The sequence below is a fragment of the Octodon degus genome, unplaced genomic scaffold (genome assembly GCF_000260255.1).
Source record: "Octodon degus isolate 3935 unplaced genomic scaffold, OctDeg1.0 scaffold00010, whole genome shotgun sequence".
Lineage (NCBI taxonomy): Eukaryota > Metazoa > Chordata > Mammalia > Rodentia > Octodontidae > Octodon > Octodon degus.
The window spans coordinates 4,519,604-4,545,218 of record NW_004524586.1 but is presented as its reverse complement, the minus strand read 5'-3'; the positions used below and the strand labels follow the sequence as shown (position 1 = coordinate 4,545,218).

At 35.0% G+C, this 25,615-nt stretch overlaps 1 protein-coding gene across 13 annotated transcripts in view; it reads right to left on the bottom strand.

Moving 5' to 3' along the window:
• The window catches only part of LOC101572068 (ligand-dependent corepressor), a 178,657-nt gene that overhangs the window by 34,833 nt on the left and 118,209 nt on the right, over positions 1-25,615 (bottom strand). For 6 of the 13 annotated variants that reach the window (XM_023708852.1, XM_023708842.1, XM_023708847.1 and 3 more), the window contains 2 exons: positions 19,522-19,809; positions 15,517-15,610 (listed from right to left, as the gene is read on the bottom strand). In XM_023708852.1, coding sequence (XP_023564620.1) covers positions 15,517-15,610; positions 19,522-19,809 — 382 coding nt within the window. Of the gene's footprint in view, positions 1-3,596; positions 4,176-6,500; positions 12,994-15,516; positions 15,611-19,521; positions 19,810-25,615 lie in introns of those variants that run through there. The other 7 variants (XR_002819827.1, XM_023708851.1, XM_023708850.1 and 4 more) reach the window with 7 other exon arrangements.

The following is a 25,615-nucleotide window of genomic DNA, read 5'->3' as shown; positions in this document are numbered from 1 at the left end:
CTGTTTCAACATTTTTACATCTTTGACTAAAGAGGTAAAACAAGATTTATGTCCTCTAATATAAACAGGGCTTAACTTTCAAAGTTCTGATCAAATACAATCTGATTGTTTCACACTCTTAACCCCGTGCACTAAATTTTAACATCTGCTAGTTTCATTTAATGGACACTTGCAAAGAGACTGAGCTAGCGCTAAGCATTGTACATACACGATTCCATTAAGTCTCACAGCAGACCTAAGGCCTAGATGGCACAGGCCCCTTTGACAGGTAAGACAGGCCCAGAAATACTGAACATCTTATTCATACAGTGAGGGGGTTCAAGGATTGGGATTTCAAGCCAGGTTCACAAACCCCCCCTCAGACTGTGGGGGGATCACTGCCTATTAAAAATCAATTTCCTTTATGAAAGCTTTAAGTAAAAAAATCAATGGTGATTTTTAACATGCTTCAAATGTAATTTCTTTAGTGCTAATTTTTTTCATCCTAAAAAATGGTTCAATTCACCTGAGTCAAACTAGTTTTGAGATTTAGTTAAAAGAAATCTGGAAGATAATTTGTAGGTGGAATCCCTCATTCTTGACTCAAGGCTGAGTAAAGAAAGCTGAGAGGTATAGAAGTATAAAGGTTCATAATCATGATTTTGTGTTGGGGCAGGTCCAGGTGTTTCATCTCAAAAATGATTAGAACAGAAATCAAGAGTCCTGTTAGTCAGCTGGTTTATAAAAACTTCCTTAGGTTACAATGTTATCGTCCTTCACACTAAAGAATCATACAAAGGTGGTTAAGATAGTGAACTTTGTTGTTTTTTAGAATTATCAAAAACTTCCCTGTGGAGTATCTAGAAAATATGCTTAACTCTCACTTTCATAAAATTGAATTATATGTATTCTTAAAGGAGTGATTCTAATTAAGATTGAATATATCTGATGGCCCCTTTCCAATGTAATACTCAAGGTAGAACCAGCCTGCACCCAAGAGAAAGATAAACTGTGAATAAAAGTTAGAATAAAAAATGCATCTCATTGAGGACAGCAATGTGTAATACAAAAACTATGTTTGAAATGCCTGTCATCTAGGTCTTCTAAGGTATTAAAAGAAAGTGACAAGAACATTTTAAGATTTCTTGAAAGCATGCAGTAATATTCAATTTTATGTCCCGTCCTGCATAACTATATCTGATAATCTGAGCAACAGATTTGATAAAAATACATATCATTCATGCTTAATCAGCTATTCTTCTTTCGAAAATCTGTAATATATGTATCATTGTATGTTACCCTGATTCTGTATTTGTTTTTCCTCTTCAAAATAAAATAAAATAAAATTTTAATAATAAAAAAATGCATTCAAGGGCTGACCATATAGCTCAATGGACTAAAGCGCGTGCTGAGGCAGAGAGCAGCAGCCAGGGTTCAATCCCAGGAGTGCCTTGCCAAGCTGGCCCCGCCCCTGGGGCGCACTGAGATGGCAAATGAGACCGGGTGTGGTGGTGGCGCACACCTGTAATCCCAGTGCCGGGGAGGCTGAAAATAGGAGGATCACTATGAGTTTGAGCTGTGTAGTGAGACCCTGTACAAAAACACACACACATACAAAAAAAGTCTGGACCTAAAATTTAATTTTTAAGATTCAAGAATCAGAATTTTTACAGATAAATTATCAAGTGATGCTTCTAATATACCAAGATGAAAGATGAGGATAACATTTTATTTTTTTTAGTATTTTTAAATGTCTTTGGTTGCTGCAGGGTCTTACCAAACAGCTTGGACTACTGGTGATCCTATTTTCTGCCTCTCCAACATTTGGGATTACAGGCACACACCACTCCGCCCGAACTTTGGCCAGCTCAGCCTGCCCTGGGGGTGGGGCTGGTACAGCATGTGGTGGCGGGGATCGAACCATGCTCTCTGCGTTTGCCTATGCAGGTACTTTAGTCTGCTGAGCTATCTCACCAGCTCAAAACTTTAAAACCACTAGTCAACATATTGTCGCGTGCCTAAAAAATTTGCACATAAAAATTGCTCTGCTTTACTTTTCAAATTCTAAGTGAATTCTAACCAAACCATGACTTAAAATGTTAAATACTCCTTCAGCATTTTCAAAAGGCAATGTTCTGTTTGGAAGTATTTTTCCCCCACAAACTTCTAAAAACAAGCCTACTTGGAGTTATAAATGCAGCTTGATACTCATAATAAAATCATATTCCCCAAATGGAAAGTTCAACGTGTAAAGTGAGTATGATTAATTCAATTCTGTGTTAAAATGCTTTTGAAAGCAACCAATGATAGTGGACACTGAATATAAAAGTTAACAATTTATTGTAAATGAACTTGATTAACTTACCTCATTTAACTACAAATCTAACATCTGACCTAGGCATGCTTTTATATTTGAATAAAAATGTATGTCTGAGGGGTAAAATTTAGTACTTAGGAAAAATCACCTACATTTCAGGACGTGGCATAAACTACTCCTTCTGGCTTTTTCCCTTTCATTTCCCTCATGCAAATCCAGTGCTGTTGTAGATTTTCCTAAGTCTGATAAGATACAGGGTCCTGAATTCCAAAACAGTAGAATTCTATAGGAAAAGCTCTGGTTTTTAGAACAGCCTTTCTTTAAATAGCGTCATAATTAAACAGCAAAACACAACTTCAAGATAGGATTACTAAAACAAATTTCATTATGAGATACTAGACCATAATCCTACTATGCTGATATGAACAAAGGGGCAAAAAATGACAAGAATCAAACCACTTACTGCTTTGAAACTTACAAAGAAATAATACCTGGGTTTCCAGAAAAATATTCTATAAATACATGGTATAACAGAATGAAAGGAACAAAGGAAGCCAATGAATGTACCTACAATACCAAGAAAAATTTTGATTTTACAACCATAAGACCAAGCTACATAGCCAGTCTAAGATAAAAACTATTAACTACAAGATAAGCTAAAACAACTAACCACAATAGCCTCATCTTTGAATATCTTTGAATATAAAACATCTGCTTACAAGTAATTATATCATGAGCTTGAAAGGGCAGCTTTCTGAAATAATTTGGTCATTTTCCAATCATTAGGAACTACAATTCAACTACTCTTCTAACCACTTGACAAGAACCACTTTCTAACACAGAGCTTTACACCTACTTCCCAAACACTGCAATAAAAATGTTGATAAACATCTTTCCAAGAATCATTAGTATTATTATAACCTTAACTGACAATGTTGCTTTTGTACGTATGCCTCCCAAAAGAACCCAAAAAACAAAAGTGCAAGCCAAAATTATCAAAGTTATTCTGTTTTTTGGATGAGATTTATCTTAAGAAAACTATGAAATACTAAATCTTAGCTAGGAGATACAGGTAGTCCCAAAGGATTTATCAAATTAATAAAGACACTCAGTTCCCAAGTAGTATCGCACTTGAATACTAAACTACAGTTCCATAGTAGCAACTTCTAGTAGTCTAAGAGACTTTACTGGAAATAAATGTAAAAATTATCAACTCTGATTACATGCATCTTATACACTTCTTCTTACCCCTTTTGTAAATCTTTTTAAAAAGCATTAAGAAGTAGAAACCAAGTTTTTAAACAGTTTTCACAACAAAATTTATTAGAAGAATAGTGGTTTTGAAAGTCTAGCATCCAGTGAGAACTACCATACACAACATTACAGCTGGGAATGTTTCTCCAAAATGTCATGGTCAAATAATACAATGGAACCATTAGATTTACACATGCACGAAAGAACTAGCGCTTTTGACATACAATGCAAAAAAAGAAAAAAGGGGGGACCACATGGATTAAAATTTTAAGTACTCATCACATACATTAAGACACAGCTTATTTTAGTCCAGTCAAAAATCAGAACTGCATTTAAAAAATTTAATGTAGTGCAATCAAATCAAAAAACTTAATTTGTGATCATAAGTGCTCTACTACATAAACATTGATCATAGCAAGGAACAAAAGTTTAAATCACACAGTACAAAAAAATCTGTAAATAAATATAAACTACAGTACAAGAGAAATACTAAATTATACAATTCCGTCAAACTGTAAACAGTATATTGAAATGAGGTCCATAAGAGTTAGGGGGTTCCTGTTTTGTTGCATGACACTTCAACTTCTAGAAATCTGAAAGATGCCATTTTCTTTATCTTCAAAGGCTATGGGGTTTACAAATGAAGAAATTTACTTTTAAATGTAAGATATCAAATACCAAAGCAGAGGAATGTCTTATTTTGTTAATTACAGACAATATAACAGTAAATAATTTTTAAAGACACAAGTCTTATGACTTAGCATCAGAGATGTAAAAGACTAAAACACTAGAATTAGAACTTCCCACAGGAAGAGACTTGTCACAAGGTCTTCAAGGCTATACAATACATTGACAAAATTGTCTGTTGATAGGCAGTCCTCTGCTTATTTTTTGACATTTTACATATTTATGTTAAAACACCAACTTTGGCAGAATCACTACTGATAAACTCAAAGCACTCCTGGCCCATTGGTTCCATCACAGTGGCCAGTGCACAGAATTCTCTAAAGACATTGCATAAACTAGAATGTGGAGGTCAGACACCCAAGGACCAGTGCTTGAATTTAGTAGTAGTTATGGTGAAGAAGCAAGAGCCACATCAAGGAGGAACTGCACCTGTTACAGTTTACAGAAGCAGTTAGGAATGTCTTTTAATTGTGCTGGCTATTAGTGGCATTGAAAATATAGTTTAACTACATGTGTATGTGTGCATAGGCTACACATTCATGCACATTAAAAAAATACACTGTTAACAGGAACCCCCATATTATCTGTTCAGTAGTAATAACTGAATATATAGAATGCCACTATAAGAGCGTGAGGCACCGTGTGCTGGAGAGTTATATGCAGCTTTAAAATCTGTTTGGCTGAGTTATACCTGGATACCTGAACTGAGTTTTTAAGTTGACATTCATCAAAGATGTGCTACCAGCACGTCAAAATAAAAGCAAAACAGAAAATACAAGTCACTGTTAAGTTTAAGAATAGCATCAAAGTACCTGAATTGAGTGAGAAGAGTGTGTAAACTGTCCCTGAGGGTTTTTAAACAGTGTGTACAAGTTGGATTTCTAAGAATATTAGTTTTATTTAACAGTGCGGACTGATAAAATACCAATGTCTGACAGTTTAAAGTGGAGGTTATAAAAGAATTATACGCAAACGCTCCAAAGGTAAAGTTTATGCATTTTTTTCAAAGCAGCAACAAGCTGCTGTAAAAATACACATCCCATCAGAACAAGCAACATGTGGGAGTCAGATAAAGGTTTCTATCTTAGTCTGGTTTTCTGACAGCACAGCATATCAATATCCAATGACTATTAAGTTTTCCTAGATCAGAATGTAACTAATTTCAACTAGCAATATAGGATTAGACTTTTAATCAAACACTTTGCTATTACATACTAAAATTCCTTAAACTTACTAATGCTGGTAATACTAACCTAGTTAATTATCCCCCCTTCTTTTTAGAAATATACCCTTCCACAACTTAAAATCATTAAGATCCATTTCAGTCCTCTGATGTAAAAAGCGTGTCAGTGAATTAGTATGAAAAATTTACACAGTAAAAAGGCTTGAATTTCAGCCAAAGATTCTAAATACTGCTCATTCCCTGAAGACTTAAGGGGAGAGAGTCCCTACCCAAGTTGCTAATGATTTGTTTTCCTATAATGATCTGATATAATTTTTCATCCTGGGGAATTTTCCCCTCATCTTTTCTCAAATTCTAATTCCTAAGCCTGAAATGCTTAATGAAATGGGGAAAATGAGGCAATCACATAGCATTGCTAGAAAGGTACAAAATGTTACTGTCTTTTGTTAAAATAATATTTATATAAATGTGATCTGACCCCGTATTATGTAGCATGTTTCATATTTTTAAACAATCATCCTAAAACTTACAGTACCTAAGACTCTGAAGATAAATTAAGACTTTAGTGTTGTAACAGAAAAAGTGCTGAATTATCCCTTTTCTAGTATTTAAACATTTTGGACAAGTGCTTTCCTAGTGACAGTAAAGTTTACTATACACCCTTCCACCAAGCAGAAAAGGGTCACCTGGATGAAAGACTTTTAGCAGTGTAGCACCGGGTATTCACCAAATAACAGGAGTTGTTTCTCTGAGGGGGTAAAAGTATTCTAGATCGAAATTCTATTTGGCTATTGACTGTTAAAATCCCTGCTCTACTGTGTCAGTGTCCTGTGTCCACCTACCCCTGCCCCACCCCCACCCCCAGTCCCCTTACACACTATCCACTGAGAATCTAATCTCCAAAGAGATCACTTAAAAATTTATGTTTTCAGGACATACCTGAGAAAGGGTGCAATTATGCAGAACAAGGAGCCCAAGACTGCACTAATACTGGTTATAGTTTCATAAATTTTTTCCAAAGACAAATCTAAAAAAAGTTTAAGAGGTATGGATCTTTAAATATGTCTTACTGCTTTAGACTTTTTTTTTTGGTATGTGTGTAGGGTCATTTCCAGTGTTGAAAAGATCATCCTGAATCTGTTCATTGACAGTTCAAGATGGAGTAAAGAGTTCATTTCCACATTCAAACAATAAAGATTAAATATTATGATTAAAATATTTCCTACATCCAATAAATCTATGGTTAACTAAAAGTGCTTCTTTTCCGCTTTTCTGGATACAGCTCAAAATGAATTTTAAACTTTAAAATTACCCCTCAGTCGCAGAATTAGCTCGTTTTACTGTTTGTTAAATCAATATTAGCCATGTTTTCAAACCATGTAAAATTTTTCTATCAAATGAAGATGGCCCAAGTTTACCACAACATCTATGCTCTGACTTTTACTGTTACAGTCTATGTACCTGTCCATCCATTCTACTTCCCACTCTTTTCCCCTGCTTCATAACATAGCTACAGTGTTACAATATAGGGCTAATGTCTGCTTCTTTAAAAGGTAACTGCAAGACTATTTGGAATAAAAGATATGCAAATAATTCCTCTATTTTTCTTCCAGTCAGCATGTGCACAAATCCTATTTAAGTCTCAAGGACAGAATTAATCCAAAATAATCTAAAACTACAGAGTATGGAGGTCTGAATTCCTTGTACCACGGTTACACTTTTTTCATTTTCATTACATTTTGAAAGCAACTAGATTTAAAAAAAATTTCTATGTAGCTTAATAGCATTCTAAATGGACTGTCTGGCTACAGTCACCAAGTTTTTCATAATACTGGCCTGACTATAGTAATAAAGACCTTATTCTAATGGAAAGGTAACAAGGAAAATAATCTCATATCTTCATGAAGGTCAAACTTTAACTTATAACTTTCAGTATTTCTTATAAACATTTAGTAGGGCAATTCAATCTATTGCCATATTCTATCACCAATAATAGCAACCTGACTACATAGAAAAAGTAGCTAATATGAAAACAACCCCTGACATTTGGTTGAAGAATTGCAAAGTCAAAAAGATGTGGTTTCAAAATGAGATCTACAAAGATAATAGTTGTTAAATAAATGATACTAACCTGTAATATATACTTTGTAATGAGTCAAATTTCAGGTTTTGACAATGAGTTGACTCATTCACCTACTTTATGAAGATAACTAAAGAAATTCAAGCTTCATCGTATGTGTCAGTGAAATATAAGAGAATCACAAAGGCTTAGAACCAGGCCTGGCACCATGTGCTTACTTAGGGTAGGGGAAAATACATAGCTCACTAGCAGCTTAAAGGTTGTTATGTACTACTGCCTTATGACAAAAGGTAGTTATGGTATGGGCTTTAACAGGTAGTCATTTTTAGTCTAATTGAGAGTTCTCTCCAGAAAATTGGGAACTAAACATCTCATTGTGCCTTTGCTGTTTAACTATCTGATCCCATATAGGTCATACTGTAGCTAAGGTAAAGCGCAGGGGAATAGAAATGCCAATTGGTTGAGGTAATGATTTATATAAGATAACCAGAGTTCTAAAGCACTTCAATATTGTAAAAGAAAAATGTACCAAATAAAGCTAGTTCACACTTCACACTTGGCTGAGCTTGCTCACCAGAACTGAACATAGTTAACTTCACATAAGGACCCTACTATCACACAAAACCTTATTCATATTCATGATCTGCTGCAAAGGTTTACCAAGCAACATCTAAACTCCAGAATAACAATAAACTTAATGTTAAAAGTATTATACACAAATATAAATTATTTTTCCTGAAAGGGAGAACTTGTCCTTCATGGTATCTTAGGAGCAGAAAAAAGTGTATAGTTCATCACAAATATAATTCAGAGTCACTTGTAAGCCTACTGAGCAAAGTTAAACACACTGCTGTCAAACTTGATGACTATCCTGTCTCAGAAATGAGAAACCTAATAAAAACAGTTGATAAAAATAGCAACTAGCTATCCATCCACATAATTAGTTTTTGATTTAATAGTGCCACCATAGGTTATCTACTCTATAACATCAATGTTCTCTCATTGAAAATGTAATAATTTATTTTAAATAATTATTATCATCATTTCAAATAATGTTATGTAATTTAAGCAATCTCATCATTTATCTATGGGAAAATGGGAGGAAAAAAAGGCTGTTGTGACAAACACAGTCATGAACTACACTTTCGGATATCATAAAAATGGTTCACTGTTGTTTGAGCCATGCAAAACTCTGATTAGCAGAAATTAAGCATGCGAAGAGACCAATGTCTATTACACATTTGTGAGGATGTCCCCAAACTAGAATATCTACACTGAAAGTGCCAATACAGCATAGTGGCAAATGAAGAAAGAAATCAAATATCAAAGGATCACTGCAGCACGAAGACTGACAGCCAGCCATGTGATGAGCCACCTCCAAGAAATAAGTGGTATAATGGAAGTCTGAACACAAAATTTAACATTAAAAGTGCACCTGAATATTACAAACTAACTTTACAAAACCTACAATAAGGTAAAATATATATCTTTTCAAATATTCAGCAGCTTTTTGTGTTTTTTTAAGGGTTTTTTGAGAGGCTCATGAAATTTAAAAGGGACCACTATCTAATTTCAATCATGCTTCACAAAACAATAATGGCTATTTTATATTGCAGTTACCAATGTAATGCAATTAGTGCTTTAAAATAATCTACACTAAAAACAAAACAAAACAAAACAAAACAAAAAAACCCCACAAACAAAAAGAGAAAGACAGAAAGACTTTGGAGAAAATATGCTTATTCAAAAGCTTCTTGGAAAAGAAAATTTACCTGAATATCAAGTCATGACTGATCTCAAGTGTAATGTTTAAAAGCTTCACAGACATGAATATTACAATCTTCAGGTCTCAGGACTTTTAATCTGAGAAAGTTTAGAGTTTGGTTTGTTTTTAAAATTCACTTTCTACTCAAAACAAATAATAGAAGTACTCAAATTTTCACTATTTACAACTCTCAGCCTACAATCTGAAATGACACAATACAAGTTCTCTTATTTAAACTGCAGCATTAAAGGGTAGGCACACCATTCTTCTGCTGCTCGATTGTCATCCACTGAAACACACATAGAAAATATTTATGTTAGTAAAATGATCACTCCATGTACACTACAATGACAAAATTTACATAACTCAACTCATACATCACTTATATAGACTACCACACAGGATTAAACCTCTCTGAACAGTAACTTTACAAAATTTCAACTTTTAGGGCCAGATTTTAAAATGGGCCTTACTGATGTCTTTCTGAGAGGGGATAAAAACAAGCACAAATTCATTTCTCAAAGTACCTTTCTGCAGTAATCTGGGCTACAGAATATCCCAAACATTGTGCAAAAAGGTAGCATGGCTGCAATTAATTGTGTGCTGACAAACTGAGTGTGGAACAAAGGAGGTGTTCCTTCCTAGGCTTAACCCTTTGCTTATAGCAAACTTTATACAACTTCCTTCAACTGCGGATGAAAACCATGCATTTCATAATGTATTTTTACTGCAACTTCCAGCTAGGCTAGAAAATACTGCAGTTATATACTGTTTCTTAATAATCCAAACTTTTTTCTGTTGAGACTAGAATGCCAAGAGGAAAAAGGTTCGGTTGCCCATCGCTACACACACACACAAAAACAAAAAACAAATCAAAAGAGAAACCCATGCCCAGATTATATTAAGAAGGAGGAGTGCTTGTATTTTAGTAACAGCAATGGTGTGCCTAACCTTTGACACATAGGTTGCTAAGGGAAGAACTGGCTTTAACCTAATTTAATGAACTACTTCCAAGTTTCAGGTAAGAATTTATGTCATGGGACTGTATGGACATACTACTCCTCAAATTGTTAGCAAACATTTGAAATCAATAGTCTAATCAAATTCCCTGTTTAATTTTACACAAAAACTCCAAGGACTTTTAGTTGTGATTAAATATTTAGAAAGGCATGATCACCGCTCAATAGATTAGAATACAGGGAGGATGTGGTGTGGATTTTGCTCTGTAAAAATAATCTTAATTTGATTACAATAAAAAAATCCATGGGCTTTGTCAGTAACTCATACAGAAACTAGAAAATAAACTTTTGAAAGTTAATCACTAGAAATTTATAAGCCCATCTCAAAAAAAAAAAAAAAAAAAAAAAAAAAAAAGCCTAAATGCTCTTCAAGGAGTGCTTATACAAACATGATCTCAAAAGTCTTGACCTGTGTGCTAATCAACCATAAATATCAGCTATCAGAAAAAGTTAAGATGGGAATATTACGCAGGATGCCAAGAAAACAAAAATTCTGATCAACAAAAATCCAAAAACAGCTGTCAGATACTTGTACTAACATTTAGATTAAAGAAGACACTCCAAAGAACTCCTGATTAAATTATTTTTAGACTTGATAAGCAACCTAAATCATATTAGGCTACACTGGGATTATATAATTTTTTTCTTACCACAAACTTAGATCCTTCTCCAATGTGAATAATGGGCAGACTAATGAGGATGTAAAACCTAAGCATCATTTTCGCATTATCACAGTTTCTTATACACATTTCTTTTCCTATTTCTCCCATCCCATTCCCCGAAAAACAGATCTTGAATAACTTGAACTAGTTGCTGTTAACAACAATCAATGGTTAGCATATAATCAATTCTGTAAAGGGATTGAAAAATACAAAGAAAACTAGATTATTAAAATGAAGCATCCTCTATTGTTCTATGTAATGTACCCTGACTGCTCCTGAGTAAGAAGGGAGCTCGTCCTCCATGATATAAGGCTATATCCTCACTTGTTGGTGAGACCAAACTCTACTCTTAGAAAATCTCAAATGAAATTACAGCAAAGGTAGTGTTGAAAGTAATTAACTGAAGCATTTCTGAAGGTAGTGTGTGCATATTTCCCACCTCCTTTCCCCTCTGGGTGAGCACTAAGTAAAATGCTAATTTACTAAGTAAATTTAATAGTGAGAATAAAATTATAAGATATAATTACAAATGACCCAAATAAATATTTATCACTGAATGACGAAAAGTTTTAAATTCAAAAGTTCATTGTTCTTATTTTTTAATCCTTCAATTAGTTCAATTGTAGAAGAAAAATGTGAGCAATTTTGTAAGATGGCTTTCCAATTTGCAGTGATAAAGCTCCCAGTACGACAAGGTGATTTTTCTAAAAGGGGGCTTCTGCTCTTCTTGTTTTAAAATAAAGGCAAATATAACTTAAGGGGGGGGGGGGAGAGAGCATGCAGGCTCTACAGGCAAGGAGTCCACTTCCATGAATCTGTTCTCTGTGAGGTAAGTCAATTCTCTTTTGTAGAGAAACATGCAAAAGGCCAAACAATATTCCGAGCCATACTGCACATGGAAATTTAAAAATATGCAACATTCAGAATGCACCTTTCACCCCTGTACACACAAGTCAATGCAAAATCTGCAAAGAAACAAGTGTCACAGTAATGAAGTTTGGTGCATGCAACGACAGCTGAACAATGATGCAGTAGTGCTCACCCAGTTTGTACAGTAATTGGCACTCTACAGTATTCCTACTCATTTTTTGATTCATTTGCACTTTGTGCTGCCTCTCCCTGGGGATCTAGTTCAATCTTTACAGAAACATCTGGCCCCTCCAACCTCATTAATTTCATCTTTTTCTTTGGAGGGTTTTTCAAAGTGCCCAGCCTCTCCTTTACTTTGTACTCCAGTGTACTGTGGGGAATCCCATAAATACTCTGAGCTTTGGAAACACTCATTTTTCCACTCATAACCACTGAGATTGCTTCCTCCAGTATCTCACTGTTGTACTGTCTGTAACGCCCTCTTTTCTTCCGAGGCTGCTTGGAGCCAGGATCTCCTTCTTGATCCGATGTGGGATATGGCTGTCCAGAGGTAGACTGCTCAGCATCTGAGCCCCAAGAATCAGGTCCAGCATCTAACATGCTTTTTCTATTTTGTTTTGGAAGAATAGCCCTTAATTTTTTACTAAGCGCGCTCTCCGTTTGTGAACCCATTACCAAAGAGCTATAGCTGTACTGATCACCAGTGCGAGACTCCCAAGAAAGATCCATTCCTCGAACTTGTGGTATCTTTAAATCTACAGGAGATGAATGGCTCACATCCTTTTTTCCATCTTGTTTTGCTTGAAGTGCCATTTTTGGAAAGGCAGAGTTTTCTGCAAGAAAAGGAAGGTCACCGATGTTGCTGAGTGCACCATTTCCTCTGAACTTCATACGGCTGAGGTTGAATTCATAATGTGGCTTTGCCCAAGAGGCTTCCCTGGATAATATTAAGTGCTGTCCATGATTCTGTAATCCAGATGGCCCAAGGCTGGCAGCTGAGGGCAACTGGTTTCTGCTCAGTAATTCTTCACTAATTTGCAGGGAACGAGCCAGTGGAACTTTGAGTGATGTGGAGTGTCCAAAACCTTCCCTGGTTCCATCCTGTAAGCTTCTTGGAGGTACCCCATCACCACTCCGAAGTCCGTCTGGGCGGTACTGGCTGGGTCTCCCAGGTCGCCTAATTGAATGGAAGGAAACTGATGTGAGCAGGACTTGCACAGGTAGGGAGGGATGGGTGAGGGGACCACTCCTTTATTAGAAGGCCTTGCTTGGGTAACATCACTTTGTCTTATTTATTTATTTTTCTCTAAAATTAAAAAAAAAATTGTCTCAGCAGTTAGTTTTAAAACTTGTTCACAAAAAAGAAAAAAAAAAACAGGAGCATTTTGGGCAAAGAAAAATTAAACCTGTTGGCTGGTCTCTGGTTGGGTTCACAAATTTTCGGAGAAAAAGTTTCGCGCAACTGTCTGAAAATAGCACCTAAATTATTAATTACAAAGTGATCATCAGTCTCCATAGATCTATACAGAATTGTTACCAATGTGACGTTACCACTAAACAAGTACAGTAATAAAAGAGTAAGTCAAATTATTTTAATGCAATGTATTCAACATTCATGACAACTAGCTATAGAACTGGACCACTTTTACAGTTGGAACCCACTGATAATGTTCACTTATTCCACAAACAAGGATATGTCCACCATAAAAATCAAACAGTTCCAAATAACATTTATTTTACCTGGGAAAAAAATATACCTATGACAACCAGCCCCAATGGGGGAAAACATCAAACTGAAAGAAATCAAAAGATCCAAAGTATTGTAACTTACCACACTCCTTCCTTCTAAAATACTATGAATATTTATGATTTTTATGTGACTAGAGTGACTCAAGATTAAAGTAATTACTTTTATTTTTGCCAAAACTGTTCTTCAAATTCTATTCAAAGTATTGTTAAAGCTATATAAACAATTTTTGTAGCAAGTTTTTCGAAGAAAAACTTCTCAAAATACTAAACGCTATTTTGAAATTTCACATGGCTAGCTTAGAAGCAGTGTTTCAAAACTCAAGTACTCACACTAAGTGAATTCATATAGTTTTCATTTTCAAAATAGAGAAAAGTTATCAATTGTTAAGACTAGCAACTGACAAAGTAACGCCCTAGGGGAACAATTGTATTAATGAGGCTCCCGAACTGAACTTTGCAGAGATGATGTCAAACCAGCTATGTTCTCTCCAAAACTGAACAGGGACTACTGTAATTATTAACACCATAAGTATAACACCAAATACTCAACTAAAAGATGTGCATGGTACTGCTGATATATCTGTCATCCATAAAGCAAAACCAAGTAGAAAACAACACTTGTAAGTCAGAGAAATAATACAGCAACTTCAACCATGTAATACACGGGATTGCTAGCCAAAAGTAGGGTAACTCTTAAACAAAGGATTCATTTATGCAAACTATACTTGGGCTTCTACTACATGCAGCCTTCATTACACAACTCAAGCATTTCTAATACGGTAGTGGAATCCAGTGACTCGGGACCAGGGAGATCTATTTAATATAAACCACAATTGAGAAGGGCTAAACAAAATTAGTAAATTGTGCAAAATGGATTAAATCAATACTATTACAATGAAAAGGGGAGAAAAAGGAAAATGATGAAAGTTTTAAGAGAAAATAAAGGGAGTATTTTAAAAGCCAGAAAGGGAGTGCTTCAGTCTGAAAATAATTTAAAGAGTAAGCTGGAAAAGGCCAATCCATGTAGTGTCCACTTGTTCTTTTAATATCTAAGTAACTTCTCCATTTGATATTCTAATGGTTAAATATTAACTTAAACTAGTTATTTTTTCTGTATAAAAAGTTTTGTTTTCTGGTTAGAACAATATTCTAAATATCTAAATATCTTCATAGTTTACTTTTTCAAATGGTTACTAAATATACATAAGGAAAACAAAGACAATTCATATACTATAAAATAAAGTGGTCAGAGAATTCACTTTAATTTACTAAGTTACCAAACTGAGCATGTAATCACGTCTTGGCACCGTAAGTTAGTTATCTTGGCAATATACATAATCAATCATATGTTAAAAAAAAAATACAACTACATTTTCCTGAACTGCCCAAGTTAATATGGCAGTTCAAAACAACAACCAAAATCAAATCAAAACAAAAAAGAACAGAAACCCAAACCCTACTACAGATACCAAGTAAAACAATGGAGTCCAATTTTCAGTCAATAACTTCAGCACATGTATTACTGCTGCCTTTACATCTAAACTTCAGAAGCATTTAGCTTGGGTTTCACACTCCAAAACACTCAGCAACAAAAAACCTAAAGAAATATTCTTACCACATTCTTTTTTTGAGGCACAGTCTCACTATGTAGTCCAGGCAGTATGTAGCCTAGGCCGGCCTTGAACTCAGAGTGATCTTCTTGCCTCAGATTACAGGCATGTGTCACCACATTTGGCTCATGATTGTTTAGTATTTGTATTAAACTAGTAAAATTGGTCTATTTTAGCCAATTCTAGCCTGCACTGACTGATGGGCTAGAAGTTTACAAAATGCCTGCCTATAAAACTGTTACTCCAAACAGTTGGTATTCAAAATATACAGGGGATTCTGACATGAATCTTTGATGACTTATCTACATAAAACTGTGGAAGGCTAGAAATATTTCCCTTACCCATTCCCTTGAGTACTCGAGCAGCCTGGAGAATGGCTCAGGGAAGTGCTGCCAGCACATGGACTTTTCTTAGTGGAAAGATCAAGTACACCGTCTGTAGAGACACAAAGAAACACCTGATGACATTAAAAACTGGAGCAAATGTAAAATGAACAGGCTAAAAATGAAAACGCCTAGGCCTACTCAACTAAATACATTCATCATATATGAGTTAGTAAATTAAGTTCAATGTAAAAGTCAAGATATTTTTCTTCCTGAAACAATATAAATTTAGCAAAGCATCATATATCCAGTTTCTCCAAGGATTAAATATTTCATTAATAGGGAAAAAGAGATCAGAGATCTTACAGACAATGCTAAGATATAATGAGAGAAATACTGGAAAAAGTTTACACTGCATGAGATGTTGCTCTAGAATTTATTAATTTCATTTTCTACATTTACTGTGATTTAAATCTATGGGGTTTTACATCCCACAATGTCATACAAACTATAATTCCATACTCTTGTATCCACAAGTTAAATCTACCTGAAACTCTAAAGCTGAAAGTAGAACATTTTAAATAAGGTAAAAATTTTACAATATGAGTTAAGATGATTAAATTACATGCATACAATAAACAGGATAGTCCATAAGGTGAATCGGCTGTTAATGGTTTATAATTTGTGTGCACCCAAATTATTCTTTAGATACAGCTGATAAAATGTTATATGGATTTCACATTTCAAAAAATTTACAGAGAATACTCAACTGCTGAAATTCATAAAGGCATTTTTAAATTTAAGAAGGTATTAAAATTGGTGGATAGGGGGCCTGCCCCTTAGCTCAGTTCTTTAAGTGGCTGCTTCAACAAAGCAGTCAGGCTCAGGTTGCTGTGGTTCGATCCCCACAACTCAAGCCAGCCAAAAAAACAAAACAAAACAAAAAAAAAAAACAAAAAACTGGTGGATAATGTTATATAATAAAATAGTTCTGATATAGGTAAAAGCTTGAAAATATAACCTAGACGCTATATCAAATCACAAATTCATGTTATTAATACATAAAATTAGAAGACCCTTATAAATATATCTAGAAAGAAATCTTATGTCTGGAGACATTTTTTTTGTGGTGGTAGTGGTGGTATATGGAACTGAACACAAGGCCTTGACACTGAGGTGAGTTGTAGCTGAGTCCCTTTTTATTTTGAGACAGGTTCTCAATGTGCCACTGAATTCCCAGGATTGGCTCAAACTTGCAGTTCTCTGTCTCAGTCTCACTGGGCTACATCCCCAGCACCTTCTTGGAGTTAGGGTCTTAATAAGTCGCTACTCTGCCTGAGGTGGGCTTGAATCTGCCATTCTCCCATATCAGCCTCCTAGAGTGCTAGGATTATAGGCATGTACCACTATGCCCACTGGTCTGGACAACTTTGTAAAGCTGTCACTGCATCTAAAATTAACAAAGCAAGACACAAGCAATGTGTGTGAATTTTAGATGGCCAAGAGAATGGTCTTACTGTCTAGCTGTGTTAATTTCAACCCAAAAAAGAACCTACTTATTACTTGTCCCTAGAACATTGTAATTCCTGACTTCAGATCGTTAGAAATATAGAAGGAATTTATACATTAAAAAAGCTCACTCTTACATGGGAAAAGCTTTGCCCTTTAAAGTCATTATTATTTGTACAAACAGAATTACAACCTTATACAACCAAGCGCTGCACTAGACATCTAGCCTAATTAGACTTCTGAAGAGCAAAGGCACTCACTCCACATAAGGTACTTCCAACTGAAGATAGTATTATTTAGAGACTTCTAAATCAAAGAGCCAAAGTCTTATCAAATAGAAAAAAAAAATTAATTCTACTATTAAAATACTGTGACAGGCTAAATTCCCTAAAATTCATTAAGAAACTATTTTAAATGTTTTAGGCTTCATTTGAAGTCTATCCTCTAGGCAGCTGGCTCAGTGGAATAAGCGCTTCTCTGAAGTCTATCTTCTAGTGCTATCAAATTTCTCTTATTAAGAGGATGTTGTCAATACAACATTTTTAAGTATAATACTAGCTATAAGAAGTTAAACAAGACTAAGTGGAATCACGGTGTGTTGACTTCCACTACTATTAAAAACCTTTGTGCTACTATATTCCTATTATAAACCTGAAACTTTTGATGTAATACTTACTGTTGGATTCTGGGTTTTTTGGTTTTTTTTTTTTTTTAAGACCGCGCCTCACTAAGTGTTTCAGGCTAGCCTTTAAAACACTATCTCAGCCTAGACAATACAGTATGATCACACTTCTTTAAAAGAAAGAAAAAAAGAAAAATAATTAATGTAGCTCTTTAATTTATTCCTGAACTCAAACTGGCTTGCCTAACAACTTGTAGTGATCCTCCTGCCTCAGTCTCTCAAGTGCTAGGACTGTAGGTGTGTGCCACCACACCCAACTTGATGTAATATTTAGAGATTTTTAATCAAAACTATGGATACATGGCAAGGAAAACAATCCTAAATAAAACTCTACAATGACACAACTCTTAAAATATGGTTATCAGAAATACCAGCATCAACTTCATCAGGCAATTAGCAGACCTCCTACCAGAAAATTTCTCAGAATTTAGATACTATGCTTGCTGTTCACCACACCAAAAAGGGTGGGGGAGACAAGGCAGTGAACTCTCAAAAGTACTGAACATTCTTTAATGAGAAACTAAAGACAGTCCACTAAATGTAAAATCTTTACACATTACTTGTAAGGGCCCCTTCAAAGAGGTTCTTGAAGGGGCCGGGGAGATGGCTCAGTAGAATAAGTGCTTGCCTGGCAAGCGCAAGGGCCTGAGTTCAATCTCTAGTTCCAAAAAAAAAAAAAAAAAAAAAAAAGGAGGTTCTTGAGAATTACATTTTCTTTTCAAAATAAACATGTATTTCAACGATTAGGTTCACATATTTCATAACCTTGGGATTTCTATGACAAAAAACTCATTTACTGCAGATGTCACTAATTTACAGTTATTTGCAGAAGTTCAAAGAGTGTTGAAATACTGCATTTTTGTGTAATAAAGGTCAGATGGGACCACAATGTAACAGAAACATTTAATTTACTTAAGCTACACTTCAGAGACTCAAGAAACTTGTTAAGTAGCACTGGATAATGTCAACCTTTTCACTAATTTGGAGTCTCAGAAACTCCATTTTGAAAATATTTTAAGGAAAGTTCATAAAATAATACATATGTCTATGTATGCATTTCTGCATTTATAAAACCTTGAATATATTTATTTTTTGGCTCGAACTCACTCTGTAGTACAGGCTGGCCTCAAACTGATGGGAGTCCTCTTGCCTCAGCCTTCAAGTGGAATCATAGGTATAAGGTATGTGCCACCATGCCTGGCTTTTACTTTGTGTTCTTACCTTGGCAGATTTTTGTTTTTTAATTGCAGAAAAAATGGGTAAAATATGTTTTTGCTTTTGACTTCATTTGCAAGTGTAACTTCAACTTAATAAGTAAAAGCCTATTTTCTGGGTAGGTATTAATTATAGAACACAAAGGATAAACTTAGTTTTTCATAGATTTTTAAAAAATGGATATATAATATTTTAGAAAGTGCAAACTGCTCATATTAGTATCATGGAATCTAGAAATTAGTAACAATTAACTACCTGAATTCCCAGGGTGGAATACTGTAATCATGGCTATTAACTACTGATGGGTAAAGTTTAATGACTATCCTTTTCCACTACTGTATGAACAGAAATAATTTAGCAATTGCACTAGTGTTGCCGCTTTCTTTTCTTTTAAAGACACATGATCCTACTGTGTTGTCTAGGCTGGCTTCAAACTTTTGGGTGCACGTGATCTTCTTGACTCAGCCTCCTGAGTAGGTGTAAGGATTGCCTTGTGTAACTAGAATGTTAGTTTTCAATTCTATTACTCCTACTGGTGCCCTACTTGCCAATACTTTTTTCTCCCCAAATTAGAAATTTTCTGATTGGATACAGGAGACTATAACATTAAACCATACCTTGTTCACTAGGTTCTGACTGAGACTTTCTGACAGTAAGGTCCAGAGGTGAGTCTTGGTCAGCCATGAGAAGTTTGCTGAGCACAGGGTTCTGAGTAGTTGCAGCCGTGGGAGAGGTGGTGACTGGAGATGGTTTCGGCAGGCTTTGGTTCTTTGTGCTATTGGGCTGGCTGGGGTCCTGAGTAGAGCTATTTTTTGAGGTATATTCAGCAGCAAATTGTTGGATCATTCGCTGCATGATCTCACGGGCCACTAGGGGAATATTGGGGTCGGAGACCCAGGGACTGTCTGTAAATAAAGATTTATTTACTTTTAAAGTGGGACAATGTACTTAAAAAAAAAAAAAGAAAAAAACCTTTCAAGAAAACATAAAATTTCATTATTTTTAGAATGCAACATCCTAAAATTATCCCCACTTGATTTGTATTTTCAATCTTTGAGTCCAAGAGTTCTGAAATTTTTCAAAAAAGTATCTCTAAACATCTCTTCCCTCATATTATAACATTAAATAAAGGGATAATACACAGTATGTAGTTTATGGACAAGAATTACTTACCTGATATAGAAACCCTAAGCCCTTCTACAAAGTAGGTACCTCCCCCTTTTACCAACTACAATCACATTAGGATTCCCTAGATTTTTCCTTAACTATTGCCTTCAACATTTTTAAAGAATGGATTACTGAATTGATGAGTGTTTAATTTACTATTAAAGACAGCTGTTGTAACATGATTATAAAAAGTGATAATTTTAAGACCTGTGCTAGTGTAGGACAATAGTCATCACACTTTAACTGTTCATCAGAATAGTTTTGGGAGCTTTTACGAAACAAATGGTTGGGTCCCATGCTCTGGGTTTCTGAATTAGTAGTTTTAGAGTAGGCTTAAGAACTGGCATTTTTAATAAGCCAATAGCTGTTTGTCTGGGGAAAATTTTTAATCCCTGGGCTAGAGTTTAAATGCCAAATCTCAATAGCCAAAGAAAAACCACACAGTTGCTTGCTTTATTTATTTATTTATTTATTTATTTATTTATTTTTTAAAGCTATACTGGAGATAGAACCCAGGAAAACACTATCACATCCTCATTCCTTTTCATTTTCAGGCTGGGCCTAGGCTTGTGATCCTTCTGCCTCAGCTTCCCAAGTAGGTGGGATTATAGGCATGTGCCACTGTCTCCAATTTTATGAGCTTTTTGTAACTATTAACTGAGCAGCCAAGAAAGTAAGGAAATAAACACTAAAGTTATTAAGTCTAAAACAAAGACCACATGAACCCATAAATGCTTCGAATCCGAGAAAACCTTCAAATTCAAATAAGCTAAGATGAAAAAAATGATTTGTACAAATATATTATTCACACATTTCTATAATTACATCACTAGTCTGTCAGAGATGACCCTTCCTGGGAGTACAGAATATTAAATCTACTTTTAATTTACTTTTGTATTCCTAGTTTTGCCTGAGGCAACTGATTTATGTGAATAATCTAATAGTAAAATATAGTATTTTTAAAAGATAAAAAAATGTGATCTAAAGAGCAAATGGTGCCTATGAACATGTAGATGGCTACCAATAAACTCAATTAAAACTCTTCCTATTGTAATGCCCTTTAATTCCCCACCATCTGCTCAGTCCTTTATTAAGCTATTTCTCAGAAAATTTCACTTTCTTGGCCAAAAAAAACAAAACAAACAAACAAAAAAACTATATACAGTATTTTGGAGCTGTGGGGAACTTCAAAGGTTGATTTATAATGTTACACAACTGACTTTTATTATTACTTAAAATCTAAGATGTCGGCAGTAAGAAAATTAACAAAACTTCACAGGACTCTTAATATATCCTTCCCCAAGCCCCCCAAAAAGCCAACAGGTCAGTAGTCAGTACCAGAAGATACCCATAAAGTTACAGTATTTAATTCTCTAGAGTTTAATAAGGCTTACTCTGTCAATAATGTTCCCCTACTACTAAATTATAACCCTAAATTTCTTCTTTATAAAGAGGTCTTTAATATATATATACATATATGAATATGAGTTTGGATGGTTTTTGAATAAATGTATCCAATTAGGTGAGATTCAGAAGTTCCAGCAAGCACTGATAATTTTTCAAATGTTTTAGTAAACATTTTTGCCATGTTGTTTTTATATATCTCAATCCAATAAATTTTCTCAGTTATTAAACTTCTGAGTTAGATCCATTTTTACCCTATAGAGCATGCAATCCTCTTGGCATTGAAATACTGTAAAAATTTTAATATTATTAGTGGTAATCCCCCCCAATACTGGATACTATGTAATGAAGAGGAAAATTTCTAAGTAAGATGGAAAAGGAAATATAAATTTATAAGATATTTGTTTAATATTAATAAGGATCATTAAAGAACTTTGTGATAAGTAAAAGATTTTAGGATAAAGACCATAAACTGCTACTCTGAAATAACAAGTATTGCCTTGCCTTGTTGCTGAATGGGAACATAATGAGAAAAAGCATTCAGTTTATGAATGGCATCTCTACTATTTAAATTTGTCTGTCTTTTGAAAGTTTCTTGAATGTTTTAATTGTCTTAAGAAACAAATTCTATAAACACTTATACCTGAGAAATGTGCACAACTAAATCAAAAGCAACAAATCAAATCAGAATAAAACTACAGAAAAGTATTACATCATTGCCACTGGTATATTTCAAAATGAAATCTAACTTTTAGAAAAGTATCAAGTTTTTTAAATACAGTGACAAAACAAGCTAAAAACTGAATTAAGATGGTACATTGCACTATTTGTAAGTTAGGTTATAGAATCTATACTACAAAAGCCTATTTTTATTGCATCTATAGGTCTACCTGGCTATCTAAAACCTCTGCACACAATTACTTAAAATATATAATACTTGTACACAAAGGGCTGGCATGAACATCCCTAATCTGAAAATGTGAAATCTAAAATGTTCTGAAATCCAGCCTGTTTCAGTGTTCACAAGACACTTAAAAAGTTTTTGATTTTTAAATAATGGGTGTTTAACTGAGTAAGTCTATATAAATATTACAACATTTGAAATAACCCTGCCATCAAAAACACTTTTTAGTCTCACACATTTCAGACAAGGGATATTCAGCCTACATTTATAAAACCTAAATATTCTCTCCTCAGACTAATGTCATCTCCCTGGATTTAGACCATTTTTGGTATTCATTTGAAGAAAATAAATGTCCATCTTTGTGATATTTCCAAAAGGATTAATAAAGCAATTAAAAAACAACACTTTAAATATAAAGCAAGGGAAAACGAATTTTTCTATTTTAAGGAAATAAGTTCTCTCCTGCCTTCCAGCATCTCATGTCAGTGTATCAGCAAATAAGTTACTTTAAATTTCAGAGGAGTCCTTTCCTCTTAAAAAAAATTTACCCTTTCAGGTGCCTGCACTCAACTCTGGAAAGCACACCTTTATTCCTGTCTTTAATAAATGTAAAATCTTGCTACTGTTTGTATTCATCTTCACTAATTCTTTGTTCAGGATAAGAATTTCTAGAAGGGTCCTATAGCACCCTAACCTCTGATAGCAAACAAAGTTTTGCTAACATGAACCAGGAGGATAAATTCATGTTCACCTGAAGAAAAAAAGACAACCCATTCTTGTCAATCTCTGGAAGACCTAAAGCTTCTCTTCAATACTCGAGACTCCAGTATTCTTCTGAGTAGAGCTAAGTAGAATCACTGATGATCCTTAACCCACCACCGCTTTAATGGCCACCTGTATTAGGGCTCCTGTTTTTACTCAAATCCATAACCCGGGTAACCTTGCTATGTGGGGCCACAAGTCTTGGGCTCTTGGTAGTTTCATCTTCTTTGCAGTATTTTCTCCTTGACAGGAAGCAAAGAAATCCTCAATAGCTACATCTATATCATAGCCTACCACTTCAGACAGACCAGGCAATATTCTGAACTGCTCATATCTGGGCTTTATAACCCCAACAGTAAAGTTTATCTGTTTAAAGCTTTATTTTTTTATTTTTTTAATATTTATTTATTTATTTATTTATTTATTTATTTATTTATTGTGTGTGGCCAGCTCAGCCCACCAGGGGGCGGGGCTGGCTGGCATGTGGTGCTGGGGGATTGAACCGCGGTCCCTGTGTTCTGCTTAGCTTAGCTTGTTCTAAGTAGGTGCTTTAGACCACCAAGCCATCTCACCAGCCCTGTTTAAAGCTTTAAATGAAGATTGAGACTACAGCCCAAAACTCTGGACAAATTTACCAACCTTCCTCCTCATCTCTATATATGCATATTCTTTTTTCACTTGTCTTCTGACAGTTTTTTTGCAGTCCAGCTGGTAAACCACAACATCCCAAGGTAGGTGTAGAGAACATACTTCCCAGTAGGCAGAGCCTATAGCCCTTTTCAGCTAGAAGTAGCTATATGAAGGCAGAGACTACCACACCCTCAGCAACCTATAAATATTTACAGGAATTTGTCTCTCAGGGAGAAATGAGGCAGGAGATTAGAGCGCAGCCAGCCAGATGGGAAACTGGGCATGACCTATCAATCAGAGATTCAGGACACCATGTGTCCAAGCCCTGCACCTGGGCCCAATCACAGAAAGCTATCTTCAGTTCTTCTGGCATGAAATTAAATGGATTTTTCATATGACAGCCTAGATTTAACATTGGAAGGGAAGATAAAAAAAGACAGCAGCCATTAACCTTGTGGCCACTCACTGTAAGTCCTTTCAGTGGCCTGTTCTGCACTCTGCAGAGTATACTTCTTTTCCTACCTTCAGTTGGCCTACACTTACTCTACAGAGCATACTTCTCTTCCCATCTTTAATAAATGTAAAACTTGACTTAAAAAAAACTCCTACCTTGACACCAATTTCAAGGTCCTTACTTCACCAATAGTTATATGTGTATAAGTTTAACTTCTAATAAGAAAGATTGTAAAAGAACTTAAAATTACTATATCATGAAGAGATGAGACTAGGAGAGAAGAATTTCTCTGTAGGAATCTGCTTATGAATGACCTTATTTAATAATGCCTAGAGAATGAATAGGCCAGACAGGCATGAATGAATAGGCATGCTTGTAATCCCAGCACTCACAAAGCTATGGCACGAGAATTGTCAGTCAGAGGCCATCCTGGGCTACATTAAAAAAAGAAAAAAAGAGCTGAGAAAGGATGAAAAGTACTTCCTCCATGTATATATACAATATGATCAGAATATATGGCGACTTTAATTTTTTTACAAAAAAATATTGCAGCAAAAGACAAACTGCCATTAGTCCTCCTTGATTTGAAACATACTTATTCTATTATTCTTGGTACTCTCTAAGCCAATTCTAGAAGCCCTCTTCTGTGACTATCTTCTAAGGCATGATTACAAAATATACTGAACGCTGCAGCTAAGTACCTCAATGGAAAGGTAAGCTTGTGAAACACTGGTGTGTCTTCCTCTGCCTTATGGACTGGAGACCATGCAACTTTGGCAGTTCCCTAAAGCTAAATGTAAATGTATGAATCAGTTTAGCACACTGAGGGAGCCATAAGAGTGTAATTTAAGATGAGACAGCTCAGTGGACTAAGTGGCTGCTTTGGCAAGTGCAGGAAACCAGATTTGATCCCCAGTCCCGCATGCCGTGCTGGCCCCGCTCCTGAGGCATACTGAGCCAGGAGAGTCCTAGTGCTGGGGAGGCTGTAACAGGAGGATCACTATGAGTCTAAGCTATATAATGAGACCCTGTACCAAATACATAAAAAATGAAAAGAAAAAATAAATAAATAAATGAGTGCAATTGAAGAAACTTGCAAAAGAGAACTTCCAAAACTGATTCAGAAATTGGTGAGGACAATGGGATAAATATGTTTGAAACAAGGGAGAGTATTCTGAAAGGGCTTATGAGAATTGCCTTTTATTCCAATACTTTAAAAATTTAAACACTAATATGTTTTGATCACACTTTGTAAATTAGGCAGAATAATACTTTTCAGAGAACAAAGCTTTTTATGGTAACATACCAGATTAATGACTGTATATATCCCAAAGAGGAGCTACAAAGATATTTAGTTAATAACTAGAACTAATCCATCAGTTATTTATAC